The sequence below is a fragment of the Uloborus diversus genome, chromosome 7 (genome assembly GCF_026930045.1).
Source record: "Uloborus diversus isolate 005 chromosome 7, Udiv.v.3.1, whole genome shotgun sequence".
In the NCBI taxonomy this organism is placed as follows: domain Eukaryota; kingdom Metazoa; phylum Arthropoda; class Arachnida; order Araneae; family Uloboridae; genus Uloborus; species Uloborus diversus.
The window spans coordinates 30,347,860-30,358,440 of NC_072737.1; the positions used below are offsets into that span (position 1 = coordinate 30,347,860).

Below are 10,581 nucleotides of genomic sequence, written 5' to 3' on the forward strand. Positions count from 1 at the left end.
TTCCCCCTACAAAAAATCCTTTATTTTGTTTAACTATGAGAAATTAAATTCAGAAAAGTCTTCCATTTGTTGCGAATCAACAGATCCTAAACCCATATATATTTAACGTTTTTCAAAATGGCAAATAAATAAATTACAATTAAATTAAGAAAAAAAAATGAAGTTTCAAATGGAAATGTGTATTTCGGGTCTATTACTTTTTGCGACCTTAACTTCACGTTTTACAAAATTTAGGCATAGAATAATTTTCAAAAAATCATGGATTTCAAAATTTCATGGCAATTATTTAGTTAATTTATTCAACTAGTTGTTAATTTTTAATTAATTTTTGTTCTCTTAGCTTCAGTTTTCTTACTTATTTTTACTCTTAAAAATGAACCTTTTTTTTATAACTTCTTTTTAAACTTATTGTTAAATGATATTTAACCGAGTTAAGAAACTACTTTACTCGTGGTTTCTAACATAAATTTCATATTCAAAAGCATACGTAAAAAAAATCAAAATCAAATCATTTATTAATATTCTTGCTGATACTATACAAATTAAGTTTTTTAACAGTAGAAACAACACAGAGAGAAATATTCTCCCTCTTTTCCATCATTTACCAATCATTTAATGACACTTAGTGTAGTGTATATTCTTAATGGTGTTACACTTTCTACTTCGTGTTATATTTCATTGACATTGATGTGAGTTTTTTCTTATGCATTTGTCCGTAACAAAAGTTTTAAAAGTATGCTTAGAGATGATTTCAGTTTTATAAATTAAAAAAATATATTGCAAATAAAATTTTACTTTATCTATATGAAAGAAAATTTTCTTTAAAATTGCATGCATAGTTTTAGTCACATCAATTTTTGAATTGAGCATTAATGCTTTTAAAACTACGCTTGCTTAAATTAAAAATATAGAGAGAGATAGTAAATTATAAAGTCATTTCCAGTTTTATCCAAAATTTCTGACTAAGGTTGTTTTTTTTTTATCAGATATTATATTTTCACTTTGAAAAATTTTATTGATACTTTGATTTAGCAACTTTTGATAAGAAGATCAAGTAGTTTCATACTTTTAAAATTGGAACTAATGATTCCGAATTATACACAACTAAGCCAATTTATTGTAATATATATCTCTGAATGCACATACCTCAACACAAAAATATTACACAAAACATTGTTGGCCAAAATCCTTCCTACATAAAACAATACAATTTTTTATTTGAAAAAAAAATCAGAAATAGTTTTTTTTTTAACTTTCCTTCCTTTTGTTCTTGTTTTGATGCATTCCAAAACTGTTTCACTCAAAACTTTTTGATTGCTTGTATCGTTTGATTTTAAAATTCAGAAAAAAAAAGTTGGGTTTTCTTCCAGATTTTTTTTTTTTTTTTTACTTATTGCAGTTTGCACTAGAAACGTAGCATTAAGTATTTAAGGACAATGTTAAAAAAAAAAGTTTGGAAAATTATAATTATAATAACTATTTTTCCATTTCTTTTTCATTTGTATATTGAACGGTTTTTAGAAATTTGGAACGAATAGTATGCAAACATGATAATCATTGTTGAAATCAAGATATTCGTGATATAAAAGGAATAAAAATACCATACTATTTCAGTTAATAAGGTAGAAAAAAGTAGGATGCAGTACTAATTACTAATGATCCAGTATATCATTGGATTTAGACCATAATAAAAATTCCTTAGTGCCGTCTACTCATAATCACAGATCACGAAAGTAATTAAAATTAAGGTTTCTAACATTTTTTCAACATTATTTTTGATCCGACAAAGAATGAGGATAGTTTAAAGAAAACGCGCGTCCACAATCAATCTGACAATCACCTCGTAAAAACACAATCTCCATTGTTCATCGCTTCCTTTTTTAACCCTTTACGTCCCGCTCTCTATTCCCCGTCTGTCATCCCTCTGTGTTTAGCTAATTACCATAGGCTCTCTAACTCTATAAACAAGGAAATCTTTGTGATCTTCAGCGCTTAAACCAAACATTGCTAAGAATATTTTCCAAGATGTGCTTTTGCTGGGCGTATACTTCTGAACGGCAGGAAGTAGGTACGCACACACACACACAGTAGCCCGATCACTCTCGATTTCAAGTGTTCCCAACCCCACCCTTTTGGCCGAGATCTAGATTTGGCACTGGGCCGCGTGAGAGAAAGTGTTTCGATTGCTAATTGAGGGCGTCCCGACCGCAGAAAAAATGAGAGAATTATTTTTTTGTCATCAATTCCGCTGGGTATAAAAGCTGCGCGATATGAAATTCAGGTATAGTCAACAGCTCCTCTGTAGCAATACAAGACTTTCAGTAAGAGTCAAAATGTTCAAGGTAAGTACAGTAATACGACTTCTTTTCGCTGATCTTCTGGCTGTTTGGAGAATTATTATCAATGTTACCCATTTTTACAAAGGATTAATGGTTTAATACTGATCATTTTACAACTGTATTATAAAGTTACAAATCTTTCAAAAACATAGATTAATATATCCAGTAAGACATTTAGTGTAATATTTGGTCAAGTACACTTACATATTATTATTATTACTATAAATATTATATTATCATTTTGAAATAAAATATTTTAGCGACTTTCCATACTATTTAGTGTGCGGAATGATTTCTTAGCACTGTAAAATGTGCTTACTTAACATTATTTCGTTCAATTATAATAATCAATAGTTATTTATCGTTTTAATCTGATAAAACTAGTGTTTAATTTTAAACGAATTGAGTATTTCTCACATTTTCTTCGGCAGTTAATAGTATTTGGAATGTAGATTTTCTCTGGTAATGCAAGAATGCTATTACTAAAAATAAAAATAATTAAAGTATAGTTGTTGTTTTATTTTTAAAGAAAATTTAGTGCTTTAACTAATTTCTACATTCAGTTGGACATTTGACTTGAAGTTTCGTTCTGTGGCAATACAAAATAATCTTCAAACGAAGCTGCATTTTTCTTTTTTACATTTCATGAAATAAATTTTATCTTGCAAGTTGTTATATTTTTAATTCAACGAAAAAATATAGAATTTCTTTGTTTTAATATAGTAAATTTTAAAATCATTATGTCATACGATAAGAATTTTAAAATGTTTAACTTTGGTGTGTGTGATATAAAAATGGAACTCGATAAGCGCTTACAAGAATTGCTATGTTACTTTTTCTTCGTCTTTTGAAATTAATTTTTTGGAAATAACTTTTAGAGTTTTTATATTTCACTTTAACAGGATAAAGCTTGATTTGAAATGTTTGTATAGCCTTTCAAAGTTATTAAAATTGAACGCATTTGGAAATATTTTTTAAAACAAATATTTCGTAAGCTATAGCAGAACGGAAGAAAAATTCGTTTCTTTGGCATAGTTTAGCACTTTCGTTTTTTAATAAAAAAGTTTTAAATCAAAATTATTTTTTGTGCAAACTCTTAAGATACATGATTCTTTTTTTGGAACATGAACGACCTGAACTGTTTAATAGTATGCAATGTTCATTTCTTAGCATGCAAAAAAGTAAAAGTCCAGTTAATTTTTTCGCCATAAAGTTCTTTCTTTCAAATACATTTAACAAAGCAAAATCAATATTTAAATTTCTTGAATTACTTTAGAACAAGTTGATCCCGAGAAGAACATCAACAATCTAATGCTTACTTTTCGGAATTGAAATATACATACAATGAAATATTAAATCTTGCACACATTAAGGAGAAGCAGCGTATATCAATACATTAAAACGAGAATTGTATTGATTTGTAAGTTAAAGTTCAAATGATTCGTTACCTTAAGTCTACATCCGCTTTCCTCAGTGAATTGCAGATATTATTATGAATATGAATGCCTTGATTCAATCCTTTACAATAAATAAAAATCCACTTGAAAATGAAAATCGTTAATAGGACTGCAGCACAGTTAGTCTAAAAAGGAGGTTACCGCTTTTGCTTTGTAAACAAAGCTACTGTTGCCATCGGCAGAAGAGAAATTATCCTCTTTTTTTTCTTGTCACCATTAACAGCAGCGTTTAAAACATACAGATAACACGTTGATAGCAAACAATGCATAGTTGTGAATCTTGAAAAAAGACTAGATAGAGTTGGAAAAAAAAAACATTCGGAAGACACTAAAAGAAATACAGTTCTAAATAAATACGTAATGTTTTGTAAGAAAAATTACTAAAGAAGTTGGCCTCAGCACATTTTTGCTAAACATAAGCTTTGATGCTTTCAATGGATAGAGGAAAGAAAAAAGCACAATACCCACATTTGTGACTAGAAAGTAAAATTTTAGAAACATATGCGGCTCGTATGGGGGGAGGGACAAGGGGGGCAACACCTTCACTTTCAAAAGCAAAGGGGTCTTGTCTCTTCACTTTTCAGAGTTAAAAAGTCGGTTGAAAAATGATTTTTATAGGATGCAATGATTCATTTCACAAAAGTAAAAATAAAAAAAAAAAATAAATAAATGGACTTTTCTCATCGTATTTCTCAAGAATGGAACATTGGAATGGAAGAGGAAGTCTACGGTGGTCATCCGTCCAGATTTTTGATGCCATATTGCGCATTTTTAGAAGTTTGTTTAATCAGCAATATTTAGAGCCAATAACATAGCCCACTTTTGCAAAAAAAAAAAAAAAAATATTTAGAGCCATGCCCCCTAACTCCCACACTTTTTTGACCCCCCCCCCCCTTTTTTTGGTGCACCAGCCGCCTATTGTGAGAAATAATATCTTTATTATTTTGCATCATTTCGTAAAAACCTATGCTTAGACTTGTATTCATTGCATATTTCTTTTCTAGTTTGTCCTCATCGCATCCCTCGTGGCTGTAGCCATTGCTCAGAGGTATGGTCATCATGCACCAGGACCCGTCTATGGAGGATATTCAGCACCAGCACCCGCCTACGGACACCATGAAGATTACGTAAGTTTGAAATAGTTTATGTTCATTTAACTGATTCAATTCATTTGGAGCAAAAAATGCTATAAACTCATGAACTCTAAAAATAAGTTAAATCTCAGTTAGTCATAAAATAGTTTTTATTGCAAACGATTGACTAATTTGAAGCTGTGCAAAATGTTTTGAAGTAGTTAATTTTTCAACTTTAAACATCAAAGTTGAGATGGTTTCACATAGCGTTCAAATGGCCCCTATAGTGAATTTAACCGCAAAAGTGAAATTTATTAGGCGCAGTCCTGAACCCTTTTATTTTATAGATTATTTTCCAAATCTTATACTTGAACCTTAATTCATATAAAATTTAAATGTCATATAAAATTGACAAGTTTTATGCTTTAGATTAAAAAAAAAAAAGATGAATTCGGAAAATTAAGTCCCACTAATGTCCTTAAGTACATGTATCAAACGTAGCATAAAAATAACCTTTGAAAAAAAAAAAACATTTCGTTCCGCAAAAAAAATAAAAAATAATAATAATAATAATTCCGGCTAATTAGTTAAACTTTCCCAGAGTAACATAGAGTTCTAATACCATTAGAAAGAAAAAGCATGTTCTAATGCAGTTTATGAGAAAATCCGAGAACATGCCTTTTTTAAATTTTCAGGCCCAGAATTTTAATTTTGGTTTATGATTTCAACGAAGCATAACTTTTAGTCAAATTTAACCGAAACTTAAAATTTAGCTTACAAATAGAAAAAAAAAAGAAACCGAAAATCAAACTAGGACAAAAAATCAAAAAATGTAAATAAGTGAAATAAACTAAAATAAAACAATAAAACCTAACAGAACACTAAATGAAACTTAACTTTAATGATAAGCTCAATATAGCTTTTTTTCCCCGAATTTTTCTACAACTAGTAGAAAAGTTTAATAGTGTATTTTTGTTTTTAAAAATATATTTTTCACTTTTTCAGGCCCAGCCCATCCCCTACCAATACGGATTCGACATCGTAGGAGGAGATGCTCACTCTGGAGACTTCAAGCAGACCCGCCAAGAGCACAGTGACGGTCACGGTAACGTGCAAGGCAGTTACGGTTACACCGACGCCCATGGAGTCTACAGACAGGTCGACTACGTCGCTGACGCCCACGGTTACAGAGCTCAAATCAAGACCAATGAGCCAGGAACCGAAGCCCAAAACCCCGCTGATGTTGAACTCCACGCATCTGCACCCCACCACGCACCCCAAGCTTATGCCCCCAGGCCGTCCTACGGACATCATGCAGCACCTTACTAAACAAATTCATCTTCTAGGATACTTGTAAATTATTAATTGTTTTTAGGTAAGGAATATTTAAATAGGTTCTACACTGAGAAAAATGAAGTTTTCAAAAATGAGTACATTCATGCTTTCAAATTTTCTTGAAACCTTTTGTTTCAAATATGAGTACCCACGTGTTCAAATAGTAAGCTGAATTAATTCTTACTCAAAAATGAGTATATAATAGTCAGTTTCAAAATTATTACGTATTCAAAAATGAGGACAAATACCTCAAAATTGAGCACACATTTGGGTTTGAGTATTTGAGGAGTATTTGGATGTTTCAAATTTGAGTCCCACGTAGTCAGAGCCATTTTGACTCGCGATATGTTCAAATTTCAGTATTTTTTCGTTATTTTTCAAATTGTTGTTTTTAGAGTGTATCTTGTTTTTAATCGGGACTATACTCAAAAAATGTAACACTGCTATTATGTTTTAAAGATTTCTGATCCATTATTTTTTTTTTTCATTTTACTTTACCAGCACTTAACACATTATATTCTTGATACAACTCATTTAAATATTTGCACATTTTCATAGCTTAACATTTCAGAGCATGACATGAAATATATTGACAACCTATTACGTCCTTCAGAGACTGTTGTTTCGACCCTTGTTATGGACTCAACAGTCTGAGATTGACAATAATCACGCTGGATAGTTCGGCTTTTGTTGGCACTCTCAGCTTCAATGAGATGACACCTGCCTTCAGCTCGGTTATTGACTATTTCAGACTAATGACCACATAACAAGGATAAAACCGGTGTCTGGATGTAATAACCAGGCTGTCGGTATATTGCAAGTAGTTCTGCCTTAGCCCTTGCTTAAGGGCGGTTACTTACTGCTTAATCTCGGAGAATGTTTCCTAAATAAACCTTTAAAAAAAAACACCACATTTCACCAATATTTTTTGAAACTAAGCAAGAAGGTACGTGATACGTGATATTAGCTATCAAACATTCTCCTTCTTCAAAACGAGTTTCAAGAATCTTTCAAATATGAGGTGCAGAGGATCAACTAGCCCTCAGCAGCAGACATTGAACTCATTTTTTCAGAAATTCCGGCGGAACTAACGAACGTAATTGGAAACTCATATTAACCCCAATTATTCTTTAATATCATATCCTAATAATCACATAACTGTTCCGTTCGAATTCAATTTCATTTAAAACTAAACAATAAAATTAGTCAAGTTGGATTGCTCCTAGCAAGAAAAAAATATCTAAAACTATTTGATTCGAAAGACGGGTTTTACTGACAGCTAGTTTCGATGACTGTGTTGACACAATAATGGATGAAAATTTAAGTGATGAAAGTTAAGGAGATACAATTTGATGCATTTCATTTCTAAAAATTAATTACTTTTATGCTGTCAAGAAAATGATTAATGAACTCCAATAAAGCTAAAAAATGCTGCCAGTAATTGATCAATTATGTAATGTCCTTTGTATTGAAATTAAACGCTTCAAAATATATTCTGTACTTAATCTCATCCATTTTCTTGTGCAGGAACTTTATATTTGCTCAAGGACTTTGGTGTAGCGCTCTTTCGCAGTAAAACCCTGGTCGGCCATGGTATTATGTGTTGGAAAGCTGTTATGTCTGGAGACAGTGTTAAGTAATGCAGAGATGATGGCACAGACGCAGCTTCGCTCTCTTCTTACTATGCAGCTGCTCTGGCTCCTCTCTATTTATGTGTTATTTATGCCTCTCGTTTTGTACAGTGTTACGCACAAAATAAAAGCTATTTTGTTTTAATTTCATGTCTTTTTCATTATTTATTTTACTAACTGCATTATTGTGGGTGCAAGAAAGATAAATATATAAGAAAAGCAATATTTGTGAATGATAGAGAATATTTTGGCATTGATTACTTCATAAACGTTGATCAATCATACTTTCAAAAAGACGAACATGTTCACAGACTTTCAAATAAATCAATGCATTTTGAAAATTTTAACAACGTGAAACTAGCAGGATGTATAATGTAGAAAAATGACAACTGGGCATTAACTACTTCGTAAAATGAATTATTTATAAAAGGCAAAAAATATGAGAATGCTCTCACTGCTGTCTAACAAAAATATATGCATTCTAATTAAGTTGCAACACTGGAACAATGGCATATTGGATTTTGTGGTTTGAATGATAACTAACTATGCATTGATGATATCGTAAAATTTATCATTCATAACTTATAAAAATAAAGGAATGCTCAGCTATATCAACGCATTCTGAATGTGTTTTAAAAACGAAAAAGCCACGATGGCTAACGCAGTTGAATGACACTTGGGCACAGATTATTTGTTAAAATATAATTTTCATGTTTTTAAAAATAGAAGAGTGTTCAAAAGCAAATGAAAACAAAATGGATTCTGAATCAGCTGCAAGAAAAAAAAAACATTATACCTAATACGGTCAAATGACAGCAGGGCATTTATCATTTTGTAGACTTTGTCATTCTTAGCTTAAAAAATGAGAGAATGTTCACCCAGGGATCAGGCAAAAACATAAATGCATTCTGAATGTGTCGTAAAAACACAAAAATGTCATGATGGTCAATGAGGTTGCATAAAGATTGTACGTTGTTAATTTAGAAAAATTTATTATTTAAAGCTTACAAAAAAAAAAAAAAATATCGTTCAGCTACAACCATTTCGATTCATTTTGCAACAATTCATTCCGAATGTGAAGTAAAAATGTCTAAACACCTTTATGGATAATGGGGTAGATTTACAAAGCCGTGTACAATAATTTGTAAACTTAATCAATCATAAGATGAAATTCCTAGAATGGCGTGATTGCTAACGTGAGAAAAGCGTACATCAAAAATAATAATACAATATTGGTCAAGTTTTCCTATTATGTAAGCCAATCGTTTTAAGCAGCAGTAAAAAAGGTACAACGAAATTTAAACATATTTCTGTGGATGGTCATTATTAGTTTAATTTTCAAAAAATATAGGAAAGCAATACGTATACGTTTCTATAACTTAAACCCAGCATTTTAAGGAGCATTTTAGTTTTGTTAAAACCAGATTTTTTCATTTATCCGAGTAGTCGAATTCATTGCTCTAAATATCAAAAATAAAATCGCAATCACAAGCAATAAAAATGTAAATGAACTCTTATAAAAGTGTAATGTCTGCCATTTAACATTAGATAAAATTGCCTGATTTGCAAAGTACTTTTTATTTTCATTTCAAAAGAGTTGGATGGGTAATTTTCATGTCGTACGTCATGAAATAGCATTAACCCACTAATGTTTTACAGTACAGTGAAAGTAGATTTTAACTTAGTTAATAAAAAGAAAATTGCTGTAAAAAAGATTTTAGTCATATTTATTCCCATTGCTGCATGGGAATTGTGAGCAAAATTGCATTCAACAATGAAATATGTATTTCCTTTTTCAAAGCACTGTTCCTTTAAAGATGAGTTGTAGTAGCAAAGTGATGAACTGGAGTAATTTGACATTCCAAGAAACGATAAATATTTTGGTAATTGTCTAATTAAGAATTAATGAATACCTTTGTGCTAATAAGTAACGGGGGAATACCAACGTAACTATAGCACAAATATACATAATTTTATTTAATGTGCAGAATTTATATATATTTGTGCTATAAATACGTTGGTTTTCTCCAGTTAAATGTCTATCTTTTTTTTGCTTAAAATTCAAGTCTTATACTTTATGTAATCATTTGCATCAAAATATAAAATGCAAGTTACTGCAATTGAATAACTGAGCATTTTCTTTCATAAAGGAAGAGTTGAAAAATCAAGCAATCTTTTGTCGAATGTCTCTTCATCCATAAGCTCATTACATTTTGCATTGAAAAAGGCGTTCCCTGTAACACCGAAACACATGTCTGCACTAATCTTGAATTTGTGCTTTTCTGACGTTGTTTATTTCTTACTTTACTGTTCAGCACAAAAGGTATTTTTTTATTTTAAGCATATATATGTTTATGTATCCTAGATGAAATCTAAGCTTTTTGCTCGTTTTCCAAATTTTATATCTTTGGTTCTGTTTTATTCACAAAATAAAAGATATGTTTAATTTCTGACTACAGTGCAATAAATTTTAAATGTCTAATGAACTGTTTTTTTTTTTTTTTTTCATTTTTTGTTACTTTTAAGAAATTAATTATTAGTTATATTTAACCAAATAAGAAAATGAATTTCGAGTAGCTTCAAATTAGTCAATGAAAAACTAATATAAACTTCCGTTAAATTCCAAAGACTTAGAAGCGATGTAAACAAACAATGGTTGCAATGAAAATAGTTTTGAACATCAAAGAGCCTATCTATTGTTAAGATTTAAACAAAGAGTGGAAATTACATTAGAGAACAAGAACTT

At 30.4% G+C, this 10,581-nt stretch overlaps 1 protein-coding gene across 1 annotated transcript; it reads left to right on the top strand.

The window, feature by feature from the left end:
- Nucleotides 1-2,203: 2,203 nt before the first annotated feature.
- Nucleotides 2,204-7,948, top strand: LOC129226485 (cuticle protein 10.9-like). Its single transcript, XM_054861096.1, has 4 exons — nt 2,204-2,342; nt 4,801-4,923; nt 5,875-6,244; nt 7,732-7,948. The coding sequence occupies exons 1-3, from the start codon at nt 2,271-2,273 to the stop codon at nt 6,196-6,198; spliced, it is 519 nt and encodes a 172-aa protein (XP_054717071.1). The 5' UTR covers nt 2,204-2,270; the 3' UTR covers nt 6,199-6,244; nt 7,732-7,948.
- The last annotated feature ends 2,633 nt before the right edge of the window (nt 7,949-10,581 follow it).